General features: G+C 45.1%; 1 protein-coding gene across 15 annotated transcripts in view; it reads right to left on the reverse strand.

Moving 5' to 3' along the window:
• Positions 1-588: 588 nt before the first annotated feature.
• The window catches only part of NPHP4 (nephrocystin 4), a 100411-nt gene continuing 80566 nt past the window's right edge, over positions 589-20433 (reverse strand). For 11 of the 15 annotated variants that reach the window (XM_037881238.2, XM_043531811.1, XM_043531809.1 and 8 more), the window contains 12 exons: positions 17526-17654; positions 13480-13688; positions 13064-13290; positions 12243-12432; positions 10689-10775; positions 9381-9537; positions 9092-9177; positions 7803-7888; positions 7352-7523; positions 5150-5329; positions 1939-2082; positions 589-1347 (listed from right to left, as the gene is read on the reverse strand). In XM_037881238.2, the coding sequence (XP_037737166.1) occupies positions 1207-1347; positions 1939-2082; positions 5150-5329; positions 7352-7523; positions 7803-7888; positions 9092-9177; positions 9381-9537; positions 10689-10775; positions 12243-12432; positions 13064-13290; positions 13480-13688; positions 17526-17654 (1808 nt within the window). In that variant the 3' untranslated portion in view covers positions 589-1206. Of the gene's footprint in view, positions 1348-1938; positions 2083-5149; positions 7524-7802; positions 7889-9091; positions 9178-9380; positions 9538-10688; positions 10776-12242; positions 12433-13063; positions 13291-13479; positions 13689-17525; positions 17655-20433 lie in introns of those variants that run through there. The other 4 variants (XM_043531803.1, XM_037881240.2, XM_043531804.1 and 1 more) reach the window with 2 other exon arrangements.

The raw sequence follows: 20433 nt of genomic DNA on the forward strand, positions 1-20433 counted from the left end.
CGCCTGTGGCTGAGACAGTGTCCGAGGGGTGATCTTGTCCATTTTCAACCCTCTCAGTTAACTCCCTTTGACTTGATTTTTAATACTAAGCAGAGTTAGCCCAATTCTACCCCTTGACCTGTGGCGATAATTCATCTCTTTATTCCTACATGTACTGTATCGCCTGATTTCATGCTTTCCAGTTCCCACCTTTGCCTGAGATCTGCAAGGGTCCCCTACCCTGAAACCAATACCAGATTTGGATGCTGTGTGCTCATAGATTAAATGAAATTCCAGCGTCAGACAATTTTGACATCTCTAGTACTCACCTTTAGAAGAGATTATCTTCTGTCAATTCAAATAATGCACGAATTCTGAGCTGACGGAGTGATTTGAAATCACACACAGAACCTGCTGAGCCCTTCTAGCCTCCGGGACAGTTCATAGAAATGCAGGTGATGGGCTGGATTGTGGAGAGCTTCTGATCTGTCCCTTAAAGGGATTAGCGAGAGGAAAGACAACCCAGCTGCTTGCTCCAGCATGCAATGGGGAGCTACTGGCAAACAAAAGCCTTGTAACAGAAAACTCTGTGCTGCACTCTTTGAGCTCTGTGCAACAATTTAGATGAACTAGAATGAGTACAGTACCATAAAATTGTCGTCTTTGTGTACAAAATACAGTTCAAAAAACAAAATACTTAAAACAAACACATTCTGGAAATGCTGCTTTTTAAAATCTGTTAAAAAAGAATTTAAAAAATAAAAATCCAAACAAGCCCACGGCTCAGCAAAGGATAACAGAAATAGTGACAATTGTCTGGACTGTGGCATATGGTATAAATACATACGGATTCATTTACCATTTTAAGTAGAACAAATATGGCTATGTTACATCATTGGCGGTCATGTTGATGTGCCAAGAATTCAGTCAGACAACAAATCATAGTGACTTGGCCATGGCTTGATTAGATAGAGGCAAACTGCAAACAGGAAGGAGAAACATCCTGCCAGCACGTGGGCTAGGTTCACAGAGCAGCTCACTCAGTTTTCTGTCTGCAAACAAACATGGTCAAGGAAATTCAGAACCAGAAAAATCTATGGAGGGAAAAGTCTCTAAAGCTGATAATAACAACAGGACTATGTCGCTTGGTAGGTGGAGTAAGATGACAGCTTCGACAGATGCTCCAGGAACACGTCATTCTACTGACCCTCAGACAAAGCCTCCTCTTTATTGATAGGCAACCTTCACACAGAAAGTTTCTTCATTCTTGTCTTCATGGTCATTGATATAAATCAGAATCTCCTCCTCCCCGGTGCTCTGGCTTGGTGCAAACCGCAAGCCAATCGTGTACGTCTCCCCTCCTCCAATCTGCAGAAAGAGTGAGATGTCACCACTAAACATCTCCATTCTCCTTACACCAGCATGCCTTGCACTAGCACACCAAGCTGCAAGAGGGGTCTGTCAACTGACAAAACAGGCATGGGAGATGTGCCCGACAGCAACACATAACGTGATTTCTACCTGGTCCCAGTGTCAGACATCCCAATCCACTGAGTTCACACAGCACCACCCTTCCCTAGCAAATTCTTACAGAGCACAAAAGAAGTCTAAAGTTTTCAAAACACATGAAGCTTACTAATCTATTTCCAGTCTCCCTGAGCAAACGGTGCAGTTTCGCTGTGAGTGGAACATGCATTCTAAGATTCAGGGTAAAAAGCAAATGATGGACCACAAGAGACCACGACATGCAGAAAAGCCTTCTGGGAGTGATTTTCAAACGTGTTCACCTCCCAGAACTCCGGCGAGAGTCAATAGGAACAGCGTCTCTGAAAGTCAGCCATTGAGCATTGGAGAAAATCATTAGCTTTGGAAAACCTTTGAGGATTGAAAACCAGAAAGATAGGCAGGCCTACTGCAAGGGTATCTGAGCTTCTCCCGCCACGCTGTTTGGTTTGCTACCTCAAAGGAATCCTCCTTGAACTGCAGCAGGTCAGCTCGGTTGGTATGCAGGAAGTACATCCTCCTGGAGGGATACGGGTTCGTGTATGTGATCCGCTTGTTGGAGCCTTTCCCTCCGCCGGCAGGGAGCGTTATTTCAAATGCCTGTGGTTACATATAAGAAATCACAGTGTTGTCATTTCAGTACTGACACAGGCCAAGTCTGGAGTAAAAGCACAATGGTTTCCCACATGGTACAGTAAACACCCACAGGAAGCAGAGTAGCAACCGTGTTAGTCTGTATTCACAAAAAGAACAGGACGACTTGTGGCACCTTAGAGACTAACAAATTTATTTGAGCATAAGCTTTCATGAGCTACAGCTCACTTCATCGGATGCATTCAATGGAAAATACAGTGGGGAGATTTATATACACAGAGAACATGAAACAATGGGTGTTACCATACACACTGTAACGAGAGTGATCAGGTAAGGTGAGCTATTACCAGCAGGAGAGCGGGGGGAAAAAAAACCTTTTGTAGTGATAATCAAGGTGGGCCATTTCCAGGAGTTGACAAGAACGTCTGAGAAACAGCGGGGGGGGGGAGGAATAGACATGGGGAAATAGTTTTACTTTGTGTAATGACCCATCCACTCCCAGTCTTTATTCAAGCCTAAGTTAATTGTATCCAGTTTGCAAATTAATTCCATGTTCAGCAGTCTCTCGCTGGAGTCTGTTTTTGAAGTTTTTTTGTTGAAGAATTGCCACTTTTAGGTCTGTAATTGAGTGACCAAAGAGATTGAAGTGTTCTCCAACTGGTTTTTGATTTCTCTTTATTCTGGAGTCACTCCAAAATGTTCAGTAAATTTGCAGAGAGTGAAAACTACTATATAAGAAGCCAGCAATGAGTTATTAGAACATGGAAGCGAAGTGATTATGACCCAACCGCAGATTTTGTTTAGGCCATTTATGGAAGGAATAACAGCAGGGACTGAATGGCTCCTTCTGGATCTTCTAGTCCATATGCTTGGCAGCAAGAACAGAAGACGTCTCTATCTATCATTCCAGTCCCAATTATCTATCGTTCTAAGACTAACTGTGGATTCAAATCTCCTAGGACCATTTCATAGGAACAAGGGGCAGGTGGGTCCAAAGTACTCAAGGCTGGCCTGAATCTGCTCCCGCTGAAGCCAATGGTTGAACTCTCATTAGGACAAGGCTCAGTGTTTTTGAAAATCCCTTTCAAAATGTTTTGACCAGAAACTTTAAGGGGTGTCTCCAGGCTACCACAATCAGCCCCCTCTCTCCCTACCACACATCCCACGGTGATGGTGTCAGTGCTGGTTGCAATGTCTCATGTCTATTCATTAGAGGAATTTTTCTTCCTCAGTGGATCCTTTGTTAGGCTATTCCCAATGGGTGTGCCAGAGAGGGCCCCCTTAAATCCCACTTGAAACCCTTTATTGAAGGCTAAAGTGCTGCATAGGCCTTGCACAGGGGAAACTTTCACTCACTGTGAAAACATTAGTTCCCTCACCTCACCTGGCTTTCCTCTCAGCTCCCAGGAAGCATGGATTATGCTTAAATTTCTACCATCAGGGCAGGAGACAGGGCTCTCCCCAGGCCTGAATTCTGCAGTGAGTCTTTTGTATATATGGGGTTATTCGCCTGAATGACAAAGGGACTCAGCTGGGATCATAGCCAGGCTCCTTCGCCAGCTAGCTAATTTATTTCCATCAGGACAGCCATGGTGCTAATTCCCATCACACGGCATACAGGAGTGGTTCTGGCGTTACGAGGGAAAGTGTAGCAGTGCTGTAATGTTGGGCTTAACTTCCCCCAGTGTAGAGTATTTCAGGGAAATGTTTAAAAATGAACAATGGTTAAATGGGAAATCCAGTTTCCTGCTTTGGCCTGAAATCCCAGAGCAGACTGGAGTCAGCGCTACTAGGAAATACCCCTGCTGTGACAGACTTCGGGAACGGGGGCTCTATGGGTGGAGCTGCCTTCGAAACAGGGGCCGAACATGATTTTCTGATGGTTTTCAGTGGGATTGTTCACAGGCTGAAAGTTAAGCATGTGCTTAAGTGCATCCTAGATCCAGGTCACAGTGCTCAGCACGATGTAACCTATACCGTACACCAGGTTCCCTCAAAATCCTCTACGATATATTCTGAATACAAGAGCTACCCACAAGTGTTACCACAGACATGCATGCCACTATAGCCCTGATTCTGGAAAGCACTTAAACGTGTGCATAAAGTCCCGCCGACTTCAGTGGCAGTTCAGCACGTGCTTTCCTGAATGGGCATGGATTTGTGCTTCGGTGCTTTCCTGACCTGGGGCCTATATACACAAAATCGGGAGAAGGAGCAGTATTTATGTACAAAGGGAAAAACCACGAGTGCTTCCTCTGGTTATACCCAGGGCCATATCTAAAGCAGCTGTCCAGATATAGTAATATTGAGTTATTATAATTCCAATGGCAGTTCGATTGCATTTAGCATGTGAAGGCAATTACTTTGGGGCTAGTTGCTGTTAAAAATATTACTACTTTAAGGTGATTAACTCAAAGAACAAAGTGGTTTTGTCACTATCTGTCCCAAATGTTTAGAAATCAGTTTCATGATCCTATAATATATTCCTGGTGAAGGGAAGAGTCTTTCAAGTTTGAAGAGACTGCAAAGAAAGCAAAACACTGTCCAGAGAATAATAAAAAAATCAAAATGTTCTACACACATTCTGGAGTTGTAACAACACAGGACTCTAGTCTTGCCCTTTCCTGTACGATGAATGACTTGGAAGTTTCTCACACTCAATGCGAGGGACTGATTTCTGACCAGAAGTGGTGGCTAAAGGCTATGGTAATGGGTGACATAGAGATAGCTACAGACGGTAGTGACCCTTCCAGTAAAACTAGTCAGCTCACTTTGCACTCAGGGTAGTTCCATCTTTGGCAAATAAGATTTAACTAGCAGATAACAGCCCATGCGGTCGCACAAGTGTAATTTGTAGAGTCAACGTGGCTGAGAACTTAAAAATTTGATGGTAACAGACCACGAATCCCAGTGATGACTGAACCTGGTGACATTCTAAACACAAAGAGCTCTCGGCCATGCTTGTAGCTGTTTCCATCACTTCACACTGACTCAGGAGACATTCTAGGCTTTCGAGTGACACACAGACAGAGTGACCTGCCTGGAAAGTTGTTATAAGAGTGCACCCAGGTACCTTAGAAATGACAGGCTGTCGGCAGGAGACACACACCAGCCAGGACGAAACAAGCTGGTGGTACTCCACATCCACCAGATTGAGGTAAACAAATCTGCTGCCAGCTTTCTGAGGCCTCACACCAATATGCAGGTCCTGGACCCCGTTCGGAGGGAGAATAAACACACCTTTGGGATCCACCTGTAGGAAATGAGCAAAATGGAAACCAGCAGAAATGCTCACAATTTAGGGCAGCAACCAAGCCGTAGGAACACTAACTCTACACGTGCAGATGAGGCCTCTCTGCCTCTCAGGAAAGACAATGAAAAGGTTTAATTAGAATCCCCAAATGATGTATCTCTCCGGTCCTGGAAATGAGGTCTCAATCTGGTACATTCCAGCTCGAAAAATGTTTTATATTAAAAATGCAAGAAAATCAGAATTGTCTAGATGAAAATGAAAGATGGTATCAGTGATGGTCAAAGTTATTGGCACTGTTAATATAACAAGTTATTGGGATAGTCTCAGCATGAGAGACAGTGGAGGAGAAATTAACCCAAACTTTTACATGTGCCATGAAAAATCTTTTTAGAGGCACCAACATGGTGTCCTTTGATGAAGTCAGAAGGGAAGCTAATCTACTGTACCTTCTAGACTCCAGTCTGGAATATAAATTAGACACTGATCAAATGTCAAGAAATGTGTGTTTCTGAGAAGGAAATTAAAGCTGGCTGCGTTAATAAACTAGGCTCTAACTTCATTGTAAAATCTGTCTGAGTTGCACATTCAGAGCCTGTCTGCAGAGGAACTTTGCTTAGCAGATTGAATTTCAATAACAAAATGGAGTTAGCAACATCTAGAGAGCTCATCTCAGCTAGAAATGTTAACCCTGCTACTGCCCTGTGGATGCCTGATGCAGGCTCAAAAAAATGCTACCAACAGAGTGCAATACATTTAAGATATACTGGAGGCATTAGATGCCATGTGCAAAACAGATGGTCTCTGAATGTATTTGGTTTTGTTGAGTTATGTACGTTAATGTTACAGTTATCATTTTTCTTTTTACACACACTCGGCAAAGACAGTTCTGGCATTTTGTGTTTTACCTAAAAATTCTTGTCTGACAGCCCTATCGATATATCAACTACCAGAATACCGTCCGATGAGCTAGAAGGAAAGGGCAGGTTATATGTATAGCTAGAACCTCCTACTTGAGGTGGAAAAGATACTTTGAAATGTCAGAGTAACAGACACTTTCATTTTAGGTGCCAAACAGATTTATGAATCAGATAAAAGACCCATGTGACATTACACAGCAAAGGGGGGGGGGGGTAGGTTACTCTCCTGAGAGAGACCCCAGAGCCTTATCTGTTGGGGGAAATCTGGACTATGACTGTGGTAATGGTTTACGTACATGGGACTTTTGTAATAAATGAACCAAACAAGACCTATATTTACAGTAACAAAGACTGTTTGGATTGTTTTGGAGGACTCTGAAAGGGGAAACCGAGGCAGACCAGGCCATGGCCTGCCGCAGGAGGGTGCGTCAGGCAAGGGCTGCCTTCTCACACATGCTTCCCTGCAATGTATTACAGTTCTAATTACCACTTCGGCCAACTAGAGCCCAGCCCCTACGTCACAGGAAGCTAACACAGAATTCAAGATGTACAGCTCCCAGCCATAATTCAGGTCGCTGCAATGAAAGCAGCCCATTGTGGTGACGGAGCTCGCTCTGGACGCCGTCAAGGGAATTCATCTCCATGTTCTGCCTCAGTGAGGACAACATTTAAACACTGATTTCTTTATTTCCTAATTCATGGAATGGTTTGTGTGTCTTTTATTATTCACATTTATAATTACGACTAAATGAATTCTAAAGAAATTATTAGTCTTCAGATAGTCTCATTAATTCAGATAATTTGCCCTCTGGGGTTTTGTACCAATGATCCTACACATGACGACTTTAATCAAAAGATAATTATAATGAAGACTTTATGGCAGTAAATTGTTCATAATTCCTAATGGGACTGGTTTCATATTGGAGGGTTATTTTCACTGGGACTGTCAACGTAAGTCCATTCATAATTATAATTGTGAAGGATTTCACTAATTTTCAACTCACTCCTAACTCCAGTCTCTTCCAAATGAAAAGTTTCTCTTTGTGGTGGGGAAGGAAGAGAGGAAGTGGCAGCAAACACTTCTGAGTCCAATGGCAGAGCCTACCTTCAGCTCCTGTGTGTGGGAGGTATAAGCTCTCACTTTCCTGATCGTTTGGGTGCCCCTGAGAACCAAGGAAAGGCGGGTCAGCTGGCCAGTTATGCAGCTAACATCCACACGTTGCAGCGAGTGAAGGTAAAATTGCCAGATCTGAATGGGTGCAGCAAGCCAGGCATCCCTGGAGCAGAGAGAGAGGAGCCTGTTATGACTGTACTAAAGGAAAAGGTGACACTGAATCTTCAGAACCCTCTTAACATCTTCCACCCTAGTCCAGGTTTTGCAAACAGGTGTATTTCAAGAGAATCATACAGATCTTCTTCCAGATTTTTGCTTGTCAGAAAAATAAGTCACGCGCTGGAACCAGTGTACTAGGAATGTTCCATGTGCGTTTCCTTATCTGCTCTGACAAGATTTCTGGAGAATTCTCTCTCTTCTACTTTTGGATTTTCTTACTTACGTATAAATAGCAACAAAGAATTTTTTGATCTGTGGGCTTGGTCCTCCAGCTACTTTTAAGAACACATCCTGTGGCTCCCCAGGACCCTGAGTACAGAAATCAGAAAGCATCGTTAGAATAGTTAACAAAGAGATCAAACCAGCTAATGAGGACCCCAGGGGTTCCTTTTCCCTTTATTTTAACCCCCCACCACTCCACTTCCACAAGCAGAGGGCTCCAGAACCCAGCTAAACTACCCTATTATATTATTATACAGCTTGGCTTCTTCCAACATTTTTAATTACAAAAGAGGATACAAACGGCTCTCACATTCCGGGTCTGTTTCAGTAATTAGATTTTGCAGAATTTCCCTCAAGTTTTCTAACAAGCCATAATCCAATTACCATGCTAGCAGATTTCTGCAATGGCAATTAACAAGCACCTTCATTACCGTCCGCATTTATGTGTGAGTTTGTTTTTCATTTAAATCCCAACTGGCTGAAAATAAAATCCAGGAAACTTGGAATCAGAGCTAAAAATTACAACACAGAGCATATCATGAGCTGCTTTTCTATGCATCTCCCTCTGATGGCCTGATCAAAAGCCCATTGACAGTCAGTGAGAGCCTGTCATTAACCTCCGTGGGCTTTGGATCAGCCCCTGAAAGCGTCTCAGTTATTGGATCAGGCCATCAGAGGGACATGCAGGAGATCAAGCAACACTTGTATGATGGAGAAATATCATCGCCTGAAAGGAAAGGGATCAGAAGTTAGATCGATCTATTTATTTATTTATCGATTGATCGAGTGGCCCTCCTCCCTGTAGTAACTGAGTCTTGAGTACTTGGATGCTGTCTTGGAATATGACACAAAGAGCAGCACAGCAATCCAGTTGAGGTTTTGCGGTCTATTCAATAAGGACACATTCTTTCCTTATTGGAACCTCTGATTTCTGAAGAATTTATCTGTGGCACCTAGCTGGAGAGCTGGTGTTTCCATAAGTGGCAGTTTCCACCAGCATTTCAAATCTGGCCTTTCTTCACATGAACAATGCAATGCAGCCTAACAAATTATGGTTTATATTGTGGTATTAAACCCACAAATATGATGGAAGCAGGCTAGAGAAGTTCTGTTCCTTTTTAACAGGGGAGTGAGGCAGTCACAACCTAGTAACACCCAATATTCTATCATTACAGATCAATGAACCATTGGTGCATTGCATTGCTTTAGATAAAGCGATCGATAGAAAAGAGATGGTGAACATAAAGGATAGACTCCATTGGATTGCCGCTTGATTTGTGTAAGTAGTACCATTTTTTTTGTTTCGCAAATGATGTTGGGGTCACTGCAGCGGACGTACATCTCCGGTTCCCCACCTGGCATTCCTGCTGGGGCACCTGGGGAAAAAAGCATAAGATGACCACTCTCCCTGCTGTTAGGCATAGGCCCATCTCCTGCCCTCGTTATCAGGAAGGCCTGAAAGCTGGCAAATCTCTAAGTATGTATCTCTTTAAAACCTACAACCCTGCAAAACAAAACATGGAAACACAAGCAGACACAATATTTGCATGCCAGTTTTCAGCTGGATGCAGACAGCTACCTGGCAAGGTGTACCATGGAGGTAACCGTATGGACTTCTTCAGGAAGGTGAGCTCCGGATGATAGAATCGGAATGTCTGATCCACCACGTGGGGCTGAGGCTCCACATTAACACTGAGAATTGCAATGGGCTTGTCACCATTTGCCTTAAAGGAGATCTGTGCAAAACAAAAAATAATAATGAATTCGTTGAGAGAGAAAGAAAAGAGACCGTCAACAAATGCTACAGCAGGGGTCGGCAACCTTCCGCACGCAGCCCATCAGGGTAATCTGCTGGCGGGCGGCAAGACATTTTGTGTACGTTGACCATCCGCAGGCACAGCCCCCCGCAGCTCCCAGTGGCCACGGTTCCCCGTTCCCAGCCAATGGGAGCTGCGGGAAGCTGTGGCCAGCATGTCCCTGCGGCCGACATGACTTCCCGCAGCTTCCATTGGCTGGGAAGGGCGAACCGCGGCCACTGGGAGCTGTGGGAGGCCGTGCCTGCCGACAGTCAATGTAAACAAAATCTTTCGCGGCCCGCCAGCAGATTACCTTGACGGGCCGCATGCCAGCGGTTGCCGATCCCTGTGCTACAGCAAGAGAAAATAGCACCTCTGGCTTTCATTCCAACTGATAGTGGGAACAAAATCAATTCTCAATCTGTTTACAGCTCTGAAGTAGTTACCACCGAACAGCAAGGGACCTAGGACGCTATAAAGAGAACTCAATTTAAATAAATATGTGATGGTAAAATCTAGAACTGTGAATGGAATCTCCAGGGCATTGAAACCATGCATTTTCAGGGGAGTAGCTTTAAAGCAATACTTGATAGAGGAATTAAAAACCAAGCCTAGGATGGTGACAGAGAGGGCAATAGATATGTTTGCAAACAAAATCCTTTCAAAAACAATGCTGACCATGGCTGTAAAGTCATTGTATTCTTCTCTTTTCATAACAAAACCTGCATGAGAAGCCACACAGACATGACTGGGTTCTAAATAGCCATGCTCACTAAATACATACAAACACATAAAGCCTAGTTATCTATACCCTGCCATACTGGTTTGTGGTGGCATTTACAACAGAGAACACGGTGAACATCAGCAGAGAGCTCACAACGCATTTAAAGGGATACTACCCTATTTCTATACACTACAATAGACATCCAATGAAATTCAGAAAATTTTATTTCCTGATCATTAAAAACCTTATGGCCTGCCATAAATGGGCAGTTAAAAGGAATTATATATGTGTAGGCTTAATCTTTGTCATAGGGTTTTGATCATTTGCAATTCACCTAAATGACAGCACTTCTTTTTGCGTCTGTTACCTTGATGCGTTTTGTCAGCATGGCACTGGACTTCCAGGGTGGTGCAGCTTCTGTGCCTTTATTGAACCTCAGCTCAGCAGGGCCCTGCTAAAAATTAAGTAGTAGTAATCATGCAAAGCAGCAGTGCACGTCACGTCACGAATGCATTCTTTGGAATTTTCACCACTGTTTTGATCTAAATCTATAATGTTTAAGAAACCGTATCACAGTGAAAACTAGTAAGGGTAAAATTCTCCTCCCAGAGCCTCCAGCTGTCCCTCTGCTTGTGACCAGCTGCTCTTTGCATACACCAATCAATGACAGCTCCCTGCATGTTGGGAGAACAGGGTTTCAGAGCAGAGATTCCTACGCAGATAACGTTGTCCTGTAAAACACAAAGTGCTCTGCTCTAGAAGAGCTCTCCCTTGCACCTGGGAATTCAGGCACTAACTTTAAAACACCGTGAATTGCAAATTTCTTGTTGCTATTGGCCTCTTCGCAGTGTTGCTGCGGAAGTGAGAGTTGCTTTTCTATATTTCTGCATGTTCTTGTCATTGGTGGCTTTGCTAAAATCTGTGAAGATCAGTAAAATAGTGCAATGCATTGCAGACAGCATCAAGAGCCTGTTGTCCTCTGAACCCTCTCTTCTGTCCCACTGCTGAGAGTTAGAGGAGCACTCTAGGGTTACATAGCTGGCTTGTACCTCGGCCTAACCACTCTGAATTCTACAAGCATCCAGCAGCTTTGCCTCCCCTATTCATTTATTCCGTGAAATAGAGCTAAAAAGGGAATAAAAGGGAACAATTTGGATACAATCTCATTTTAAAAGCCAGTTTTATGCTTCTAAGGAGCAGACTAAGGGTTGCATTCATCCCACTGATGGAGTTACACCCATGAATTTGGCCCTAAATCTTAACACATCAAGAACTGAGAAGCACAGGCGGACGTGAGCCAGTTGCAAAGGTAGAGGGCATTGTTCCCCCTGAAGCTAGACCCCTGTCTTTAAAATGTAAGGCCTCTCTGTTTTAATCCTCATGTGAGCCTCACAAACACTGTGAGTTTGTTTGCTATTATTCAACCACAACAGATGGACAAGCCACTTTGGCCTCAAAGGCTGAGTCCCTTCTTATTTTTTCCAGTTTTGTGTGCTTTTTGTTTCCTGGTTCTGCTGGGGCCAGAAGAGAGAAGATTACAGAAGAGCCTCTTCCAGATATTTCTGAAGTCTCCCAAAGACATTCAGCCATTGCTCCTCGGCAACAAAGACCTGATATTTTTAGGCCCTCCCTTATGAGCTAAGTCATATTTCTGTAAATTTATTGGTGTGATACCAGACAGCAGGAACAGAAGAAAAGAAATGCTATAGAAAGCAATATAAAGAACAGCTGATGTTAAGTGATGTGGCATACTACCCATCACCTGCTAGAAATAGCATTGGTTATAAAATGGGCATAGAAGTTTATACAGTTAGCATCATGTTTAATTCTAGATAATGATGGTAGGCAAATGGACCCTTTCCTCATTGTTTCATTTGTCCTATGTTATAATATAGCAGAAGTGATAGGGTGATGTGTGTACCTGCATCATGATAGTGTGGTCTATAGAGAAGGTCTGGTATTTAAATGGAATGTGAATGGTCTCTTTGGGGCGCAGGTAGACCTGAGGCATGAGGTTGTCCTGAAGATGGAACATGTCCTCTTCTACTGGAGTAGTCATTGTTTGGGTCAGCTCTTTGAAGTGTCTCCACTCCCTACTGTCCACAATAACACTGTGGAAAAAAATCAAAGGCAGAGTTACTTTGGGGACAGAACATCCCAGGAGCTGGGGTTCCCCCGATCGCAAAACGAGGCTGTGAGTTATACCTAGACCTCAGTGTGCGGGGTGCGGGGTTGGAAAAAAGACAGTTGCTGGAATGTGCAGGCACATATTAAATGGAAAGAAAACTCCAAAATCAACCACACCTTTGGTTTGGGAAACAAAGACCTCTCCTCTCCTCGCCCCCAGTACACCCGCCCCTCCCCGAACACTGCACAGTGAGGCACGTGAATTACAGCTAGCGGCAGGATAACTAGGGTAGATTTGACCTAGTGTGGCAATTCCTCTGTGCTTAGCTTCTCGGTAGCTTGCGTTCTCCCATCCCTTTGGATAGCGATACAGGACGTGGGAAGAAAACAAAAGAAAAGTGAAATCTCTGAACGGGGGGAGCAGATCATTGGTATAGGATGGAGTCCTCATTATAGACTAACCCCCCCGCCTTTCCCAATAAAGCCTGGAAAGCAACAAGCTCGATCCCAAAGACACCTCTTGTCTCACGTTTCCATAAGTGCCTCTTTGCTCTGGGCTGGCTTTCCAAGTGTAACATGCAGAATTTTGGAGGGGAGAAGGCCTTTGGCTCCTACCTCAGCTCAGGGTGGTCGATCTCAATCGTCACTGTGTGCCGGACGTTGTATGGGTTTCTCAGTGCAAACTCAAAGAACTCTGCGGTGCCCAGCGTGGCATAGAGCGTGTAGTTGGTGGTGATGGCCTGACTCAGCATGCTGGAGATGCTCTCGGCCTTGATGCGCTCCCGGTAGGCATCAATGATCTGCAGGTCCCTGGAGTGCTGGATGCGCTCCTCACGCCGGCCCTATCGAAGAAGAGACGCACTATGACTAACGCACTGATGTGGGCCCTTCCCCTGTGTGTCTGAGGATTCATCCGAAGGAACCCGCCCCCAAACGCTGACATGAGAGATGCTACAAGGTGTTTTGTCAGGCCTGGCTCCCGATTGCTCTCTGGTCCCAAGATCGTTTCGACAGCGCTCTGTGCTCCTCACCATGAGGCTTGCTCTCCTCCCGCTGACATCCTCCTGGGCTTCGAGCTGTCGCACCATCATCATCCTCTCCAGCTTCCGCCTGCGGCTGGCGTTGGCCTCGCGGCTGGCATGCTGGAAGGCCGTGCTCACTTCCTGCAGGCGGCTGAACAGCATGGCAGCCAGCTCGCTGTCCACGTCCGCCAGCTTCTGGGCTTGGGACACGTTCTTAGCTGGGTGCAAAGGAAACAAGGGTCAGAGTCTGGGGCTGAGCGAGTCGGGGGTGGACCCCATGGGGAGCAGTGCAGTAGACCGCTGAGACAGGGAGATGGATGGATGACCTGGGCAAACAGAGGGATATGCTGACTTGAGTTGCCTCAAGCATGCAGGTGTTTGAAGCCGCCTAGATCGGAAAGCAAATGAAGCGGCAACCACCAGGAAGGGGAGCTGAGGAACAGCCGCTTTGCGGTCCAGACTGCTCTTTCCTTGACCAGGCCTCAGTCTGGCCTAAGGGGCCAGTAAAAGCTGAGTAGTCCCAGTAGAAGCCTGGGTAGTAGGTGGAATTGATACCAAGGTCCCTCTCCCAGGGTTTGGCACCGAAATCGGCCATGAAAGCAAAACACCCAGGGCTGTCAGGCAGTTTTTTACATTACACAGTTTCTGAAGCTTTCCACAGACAGCCGACAAATCACATCTCTCCTATATGTGTGGCCATCGTGCCAGGTCTGAGTGACACATTGTGCTATATTAATTCTCCCTGGCCTGGGGATCCCAACAAAAGTTCCTCTCAGTAGTGTCAACGTAACTACGAGGCCTGGATTAAATGCAGAATAAACAACAAGCATCTGGGATTTACGGGACTCTGACAATCGCCAGAATATCCAGATGAACCCAAACAATCTCAAGCCACCAAACGTTCCAGAAGGGAATTCTGTTCCTCTCCTTGAGTTCAAAACCGGCCTGTTTCCTGCTGTACACTATGCACACATCTACATTTTTATTAAAATGTTCTTTCACTCCTCTCTCTCTCTCTCATTTCTCCACAAAATTGCCGCTGGAGCAGCTCCCAATTGAAGTGCCAGCCAAATATTTAATATGTGAAATACAATCCACTACCAAGCACTTGATGCATGGGATTAAACTCTCTACATGACGTGTAACTCCACACAGAGGCTGTTTGAGTCTTGCTGCATTACATTTTCTTAAAAAATTGGTAAACAAGGGTTATTTGCAAATTACCCACCTGAATTTAATTTTAAATCCATTTAACTGTTTCCCAGACACGGCAAATTGGGTTAGACATCTTGAGCCAAAATGCTCGTCTTTTAGCAATAGTCATATTTCAGCAAGTGTCCACAATGTTTAACCTTACGGGCCATGTTAAAAAATTAACGAGAAAGGAGGATGCCTGGCTGGAAAAGCCTGTCTCAGTAGGGGAACTTCTGCAATTTAAAAGCTGAATGTTCTGATATCAAAACCATTCCACGGAGGGTGCATTCATCCAATTCACTCTGCCACATGAGGCCAGCGCACACAGCTCAGCACACAGGGCACTCCACCTGGGACTGTGACACCCAGCCAGGCATTTACATTTCCCATCTCTCTGTGCTTCCTCACTCCTGCTGAATTAGAAGCAGGTGTGCTGTGGGAGAGAGGATTCAGACCGGATTTCTGACCCACTGGGGAGGAGTGGAAATCTTGTGCGGGAGCACGTTTTTGAGGGATTTCCAGGTCAGCGAATTTGGATCAAAATCTAAACCTTTGACTTTTCTCTGAACTGAACCTTATGAGGTTCTCTGGTACGTACACACACACGCGCTCTCTGAGACAGTCAACTGCCTCTGATTCATACCATCAAAATGTGCGCTAGCTCACCCACAAGATGCGGGCTTGATGCAAGAATTTCTGTGCTTTGCAGGAGATCAGACTAGGAGATCATAATGGTCCCTTCTGGCTTTAAAATCTCAGATTCTTCTTCTTCCTGCATTACCTTTTTTGACACTTTGTGCAAAATGTCTAATTCAGTACTTCTCATACCTCGTCATAGAATCATAGAAATGTAGGACTTGGATAAGTCATCTAGTCTAGTCCCCTGCACTGAGGCTGGACTGAGTATCATCTAGACCATCCCTGGTAGGTGTTTGTCTCACCTGTCCTGAAAAACCTCCAATGACAGAGATGCCATAACCTCCCTAGGCAATTTGTTCCGGTGCTTAACTACCATGACAGTTGAAAAGATTTTTCCCTACATCTCTGTTGCTGCAATTTAAGCCCATTACTTCTTGTCCTGTCCTCGGTGGTTAAGGAGAACAATTTATTATTCACACTTTATAACAACATTTCATGTACTTGAATACTGGTATCATGTCCCCTCTTTGTCTTCCCTTCTCCCAACTAAATAAAGCCAATTTTTTCAGTCTTTGCTCATTGGTCAGGCTCTCTAGACCTTTAGTCAGTTTTGTTGCTCTCCTCTAGACTTTATCCAATTTGTCCACATCTTTCCTGCAGTGAAAACTGCCCAGGCTGGGAATACAACAGTTGTATAAATAGTTCACACATTAGCTTAGACATAGGGCACATCGGGACAACCTGTCCTGTTGACACTCATCAGAAAGTCCATTAAAAGCATACATAGATGCATAATAGTATTTCTGTACCCCCTATTTCCCCTGGGAATTCTGCATATGGGCAGCTCTCTTTCATTTCACACACCATCTGGAGCTCCTTTGGGAACAGGTGCTTAATTTGATAAAATATTTCAACGACTCTTACTCAAGAAATATACCCAATTCCAGCTGCACAAACGCATCACGGATAGCACAGGGTAGCGAATGTATCTGTGTGTGTCTGTGCTCTTGTGCACTCGCATCTCAACACAGATGTGTGTTTAGTGAGCTGAGGAGGAGAATGTGGAAGATTAATGTCTCTCTCTAAGAGCCTGATTCTCATTTACACGATGGCGCAGACTCACTGATGCTGCGAGAGCAGTGTCAAGGGGCCTAAATGTAAATGACAAGCGGGCCAGACGTGTTTGAAAGACGTTACATGCCAGGCACAAAGGGAGGGCTGAGCGACCTGCATGTTAAGCTCATCTGAACCTGGACATAATAAGGGGTTCCCCATTTGCTGAATGCAACATACACCCCTTCATGGGAAGGAGTTAAATTTGGGCCCAAGACTCTTTGTCCAGGCCTATGTAAAGGCAAGCAGGCCTCAAAACTTCAATAATTACTTAAAGGAATATAATTTTCGACTTGAGCCCTCCCATCTCTAACTACATGGGCTATTGCTGCTCTCTGATGTAGGGGAGTTTAAATCACCATGAGGCTGAAAATCAGCAGCCATTCCTCACCCTCAGCAGCTGCAGACTAACCAGACCGTAAATTCTACTCACAGGACCCAGCTTCGCAGGCTCAGAGCTGCAGAGTAGAGCCGGATTTTCACAGAGCCAACCTCAGCAAACACTTCGAGTCAATGATTCACAGGCCCCAGTTTCTCACCTCTTCAGACAGCCAGCTGAGACCCATACAAGTGTTTTTCTGACAACAGCTTCATTTCGAGCAGACAAGCAAGGGGAGAGGCTTCTCCCTTTGCTAAAGAATGGACTCGTGATGCCGCAGTGCCTGAGCAGCTAAGGATTTACCTCCTGGACCCAACCGTATCTGGGAACTGGAACGAGTCGCGTGAAAAGCATCCCCTAATATTGGCTGATGAGAGAGTTCAGCAAAATCCGATTGTAGCTCAGCCTCTCAGTGGATGTTTGTCGGCACCGGCTGAGCAAACATCAGGTTCTGAACATTCACAGCCCAGGGGAACTATTTAGGCAGCAGCCTTGGGAGTAGATAATTTGGGGAACAAAATCCCCAATAACCCACCAGCAGATGGACCACTTCATGCTGACAGAACATATGCTTGTAACATGCTATTGTGGGAGAAAGGGGAAACACCAAGTCCAGGGACCCAGTGCACCCGGTACTTGTGTCTTTGAGCAATTGTCGCCTTTGGTACTTTTAATAGCGCACAGGAGAAAAACTATTGCCAGACAATAGCTAGGAGCCGGCGGGACCTACCCCCAGGAGTATTGAGAGAGAACAGGCTGCCTCCGTGGAAGCTGCTGGTCCCATCATGCGAGGAGACAATGCGAGAGCGCGGGGGTGGCAAGGAGTTTGATTTCTTCAGCCTTTGCTCACACAGGTGACCTGCAACAGAAACACAGAGCTGGTGAAGGTGGGGTAGGTGGGCCCCAGCCACGCCCAGAAAAAAAGCCCTTTGCTATGGGGATCTGCCTCACTAGCATGGAGTTGGAATGACCCCGGCCCAACAATGATCCCCGTCCGCGACAGGAGAGAGGCGCTTCTTAAGTTGGACCCTAAAGGTAGCATTTTCTGAAATGCTCCGTTGGCCTAACTTTGCTTCCATTAAAGCCAATGGGAGTGTTCATCATGGCTGCAGTATTCACAACAGTACCTAGCACTTATCTAGAACTCGACAGCAGTAGATCTGAAAGCACTTTACAAAGGAGGGCAGGATCATTCTCCCCATTCTACAGATGGGGAAACTGAGGCACAGAAAGGTTAAAGTGACTTGCTGATGGTAACCCAGTATGCCAGTGGTAGAGTTGGGAATAGAACCCCAGTCTCCCAGAGCAATGTTAATAAAATCTCCATCTGCACCAAGACGCGTGACTGAGCCCAGAGAGAGCTGTGTTTACAGCCCGGCGCCTGGCAGTTATGGGACAGGATATTACACATATTGATCTAGCACCCCGACCCGAGCAGGTAGCCCATATAATTTAAATGCAGACATCAGGGCTTCCCCTTGTCAAAACGAATTTGTACTCATTTTCCTGTGGTATCTGAGCAGAACACAGCATGTGCTTTATGACCCTGAAACATAATAGTGGATTTCTGCAGTCACTTAAGAGGACTCTGGTTCATTTATTACTATTAATCATGTTGATTACAGTAGTGCCTAATGACCAACGAAGAGTAGGGCCGACTGTGTTAGGTGCTGTACAAAAACAGAGTAGCCAACAGTCCTGCCTCGAACCGCTGACAATCGAAATAAAGCAGACGGATGCAGGGTGGGGGAGGCGGAGAACAGAACAGCAGAGTGAACTATGGGATGGCTGCAGACAGCCTGGAGGTGCCCCAGATGAGTTAGGTAGTTAGGAGATGATCAGCTGAATGGTAAGGAAAGGGAAGGGAGCTGGGACTTTAAGAGGGGTGAGTGGGGCAGGCTTGGGGAGAAGAGAGAGGGATAGGCAGGTGTGGAGTGGAAGCAACACTGGGGAAGGGAAATGGGGAAGGTTGGAGCAAACAGACAATCAACACAGGGCACAGTAGGTCCGACAGAGCTGTAGGAAGTCCCCTGAATGGCTCCGGCTGCTTCTGCAGCTGCTCTGACCAACTGGGGCCTCTCTCTGCACCTTGGGTACTTCCTTACACATCAGGCTGCAAACTGGGACAGCGTCACGGACTATCCAAAACATCTTCCTTCTAACCTAGGGAAGGGTATCCAAGGAGGTACTGTTAGGCGCTTTACAGATGTATATCTTTGATTCTTAGTCTACAGGAGTCATCACAGAACCTTACTACAGCCACTGCGAAACCTGCACTCTCTACTGGTGTAATGAAGTTCAGATTTAAGGAGTTGAGGCATCATGTATCTACAGAAAGAGATTTGCTTCCCCAAACACACACTCTGCTGCATTTTAAAGTCAATTTGCCCATGACTGAAGTAGACAGACATATTTCTTCTGATTTTGTAACAGCCTCTCATAGAATCATAGACTTTAAGATCAGAAAGGACCATTATGATCGTCTAGTCTGACCTCCTGCACGACGCAGGCCATGGAATCTCACCCACCCACTCCTGTAACAAACCCCTAACTTATGTCTGAGCTACTGAAGTTCTCAAATCGTGGTTTAAAGACTCTCATGAACTTTGCCAAAGTTTTTCAGGTTTCAAAAGCACCACTGAAAAACGAACGTTTCCGCCTGCTAAACCTTTTATCACTCCAGCTTGCTTCTCAGATGAAGTAAAGGCAATCTGGAATTTGTGAATGTTGTTATGAGGAATGGAAATTACCAAATGAACTGATTGGCTGACAAGACTTGCACTGGATAGGCCAAAAACAACACTAAACATTTTGGTAAGACAAGGTCAAGTCTGGGAGACTTAAAACATGGTCTTGCTTTCTGAGTGAAATTTGCACTCCCCAGTGGTTGCCACTGTAGAAAATACATACTGTGGCCATGCCAACATGGCCACAAGAAAATGTGCCTGTTAGAGAAAAGTTCTGTAGATTTTAATAGCAAATGATAACTTTTCTCTGGGTCTTTTGGACCTGGCTATGCATTTAATAGAAAATTAGATCCCTGCTATAGAATTCTGCAGGATGGTTTAAAAAGAAGTCAGCAGTAACAAATAGATTCACGTCCCTGTTACATTTTATAGATTTTAGGATGACTGCTGTAGGACCCTGCTAGTTTCATCACGATTACATTTTTTAGGACCCTTCCCATTAGGGACAGGATAACTGTTCCCATTAACTAATCGTTTAGACACTGTGTTGGATTTTTACTATGGGTCTTTGCAGTATGTAAGTGACATATTTTCTTTATTGCTACCACTGAAAATACGTATCTTAACAGAGACAATAGCTGTCCAGAGTCCTGGAGCTAGGATGAGGGGCTTTCATTACCCACAAGAGGCCCAAATACTCCCTGGCATTTGCTTGTATCACTGGCAAAGTTTGTTATTCCAATGTCTCTTCCTTCCACATACTAGCTATTATATCAAGTGAAGAAAGACTAGCCCTAACACTGATCTGTTTACTGTCTTGTCACCTCTCTATGCTCTTGTAATTACATCCATATATAGGCTATCCCAGACTGTACAGGATGAAGCTGTAAAGTTGTCTGTGGATTCACCTAACCGACAAATGCACTCTGTCCTTCAGATAAAAGCTCCATA

The sequence above is a fragment of the Chelonia mydas genome, chromosome 18 (genome assembly GCF_015237465.2).
Source record: "Chelonia mydas isolate rCheMyd1 chromosome 18, rCheMyd1.pri.v2, whole genome shotgun sequence".
Classification (NCBI taxonomy): domain Eukaryota; kingdom Metazoa; phylum Chordata; order Testudines; family Cheloniidae; genus Chelonia; species Chelonia mydas.